The sequence below is a fragment of the Haplochromis burtoni genome, unplaced genomic scaffold, assembly GCF_018398535.1.
Source record: "Haplochromis burtoni strain Fernald_Lab_line unplaced genomic scaffold, NCSU_Asbu1 Contig_3433, whole genome shotgun sequence".
Lineage (NCBI taxonomy): Eukaryota > Metazoa > Chordata > Actinopteri > Cichliformes > Cichlidae > Haplochromis > Haplochromis burtoni.
This window is the reverse complement of record NW_024585794.1, coordinates 4,891-6,888: the sequence shown is the minus strand read 5'-3', so window position 1 is coordinate 6,888 and position 1,998 is coordinate 4,891. Positions and strand designations below refer to the sequence as shown.

At 40.4% G+C, this 1,998-nt stretch overlaps 1 protein-coding gene across 1 annotated transcript; it reads right to left on the bottom strand.

Annotated features, from left to right (window-relative positions):
* Positions 1–60: 60 nt before the first annotated feature.
* LOC102313476 (NADH dehydrogenase [ubiquinone] 1 beta subcomplex subunit 9-like) lies at positions 61–660 on the bottom strand. The gene is made up of 2 exons (XM_005953256.3): positions 434–660; positions 61–240 (listed from the first exon to the last, which is right to left on the bottom strand). The coding sequence occupies exons 1-2, from the start codon at positions 557–559 to the stop codon at positions 76–78; spliced, it is 291 nt and encodes a 96-aa protein (XP_005953318.2). The 5' UTR covers positions 560–660; the 3' UTR covers positions 61–75.
* Between the last annotated feature and the right edge of the window lie 1,338 nt (positions 661–1,998).

Here is a 1,998-nt window from a genome sequence, read left to right as displayed (position 1 = left end):
GAGTCTAAAAGCTGAGCTATATGGAACAGTAAACAAGGAGTAGCACCTTTCTTGTCATTGGCAAAGGAGACCAGGTTAAACAAGGAGGTCAAAAGTAATGCTGGCATGTAAATGTTTGCTGCCCACCTCTTTCTCCCAGCTCTGCATCCTCAGTTTCTTCCACTGCTCTCTCTTGGAGAAATAATCAGGATACATGGCCTTCTCCGAGGGGTGCCAGTGGTCCAGCACCCACTCTGGGACCTACAGAGACAAAGCAGAGCTCACAGACACGTCTCTATCCAACATTAGGACAGCCAGCGTTTTCACTTCAAGTTTCTAACATCAAATGTTTTCCTGTAATTGTTCCCAGTTAGTTCAAACAGACCAGAAGTTAGGTCCAGAAAAAAGAAAGTTAGATGCAGTACGAAATAATGTCATGGTTGCTCTGTTTTACCTTGTAGCACTCGTATCTCTCATATGAGGTCCCCCCAGGAGAGTCGGGGAAGATGTAGGGCTGAGGATGTTGGTTGGTCCAGAATTCCTCCTCTCCTGCCTTTAGCATCATGGTGGCCTTCACCATGTCCTTCTCAGTCTTGTTTTCATCAAAGCGAGCCCGCAGTAAGCAGGCATAGAAACGGTACTTGTCTCTATAATGACAAAACAACAGCCAGACCTCAAGAGAGACCACCAACATGTTTGAAGCAACTACATGACATCAAGAGAAAAAAAGTGTTAAAATATAAGCATGTGTATATTTTATACTAACAGAAACATTACATATGAATTTTATCTATAAAAATAGACAATAAGACTTTTCTTAAAACTTAATATCATCAGTGCAAAACATCTTAAAAACAAACTCTAAAGAAGGAAAATGAACAATTTTCTCTTTACTTTTTCTAAAATGAAAATATATATTATTGTTCTTGCAATCAACATAAATAACATCTCAACGTAAAAGAGCAGCCTTCAATCCTCATTAGAAAGACTCTATGCTGACGTGGGTAACCTGGTGGGTAACATTAAAACCCTGATACTGATTCTTCTGTTCATCTCTTTTCATAATGTGAAGCTCCTGCAGGCAGGTTATATTTCGAAACAAGCACAAAACTCTAATAATAATTTAAATACTGGCTGACTACTAGTGTAATATTAAATCTGTAATGTGGAGCACGAGTTTGACCAATGGATTGGTGTGGCGTCAGCAGTAATGTGTGTGTTGTATGAGGCTGGGATGGTAAAGAGAGCAGAAAGGACAACTTTTCAATTTACCAGTCTGAGCCCCAGACCTCACCGATGGTAATGAAATCTGACAGACAAGGTATGCTCTCAAATGCATGAGGCTGAAACTAGTTTCCTCCATACAGTGTCTGAGCTCAGCATAACAGATTTTGGAGCAGAGACGCTGCTCCCGTGTGGTAAAAGGAGATGGTCAAAGTCGCTTGGGCATCATGTTAGGATGCTTCCTGATAAACCAGAAAGAAATCCTGGGGTGGACTCAGAACTCGTTGGAGATCTCATGTGATCTAGGAACACCTCAGGAGGTACTGGAAAATATGGGTGTGGGGAAGGATATCTGGAATACTTAGCCTGCTGACACCACAACCTAACTCCATATAAATAGAAGATGACGGATGGATGGATAAATGTTCAAAATCTTACTGACCTAACTGTATGTATTGATCTTTCACCAATGAAAGCCTTTCATTTATTCACATGGACCAGAACTGACACAAATAACGCTACATCCGAGTGACTGAATGAATACTAGTTATCCTAAATATTAAACATCATGACAACCAACTTTGGAGTATTTTCCACATAAAGTTTAGACTAGTGCCTCTGATGATTAAGTAGAGTAATGTGTTTAATAACCTGTCTGCAGCTGAGCCAAGTGGGAGCTCAGCTAGAACTTTATTATTAGCCGCTTTTGACGCTAGCTGGCGCCATGTAAATACAAGTAACATATACTGACTCCTGCTCAAAAAGATTAAAATGAAACTATTGCAACTTCGCGAT

What these genes read in the sequence shown, in the direction of transcription:
- LOC102313476 (XM_005953256.3), bottom strand. Translation starts at nt 559, where the DNA reads ATGGTGAAGGCCACCATGATGCTAAAGGCAGGAGAGGAGGAATTCTGG. An exon ending in AGAGATACGAGTGCTACAAG is followed by an intron (nt 241 to 433) that starts GTAAAACAGAGC and finishes TTGTCTCTGTAG; the next exon opens with GTCCCAGAGTGGGTGCTGGA.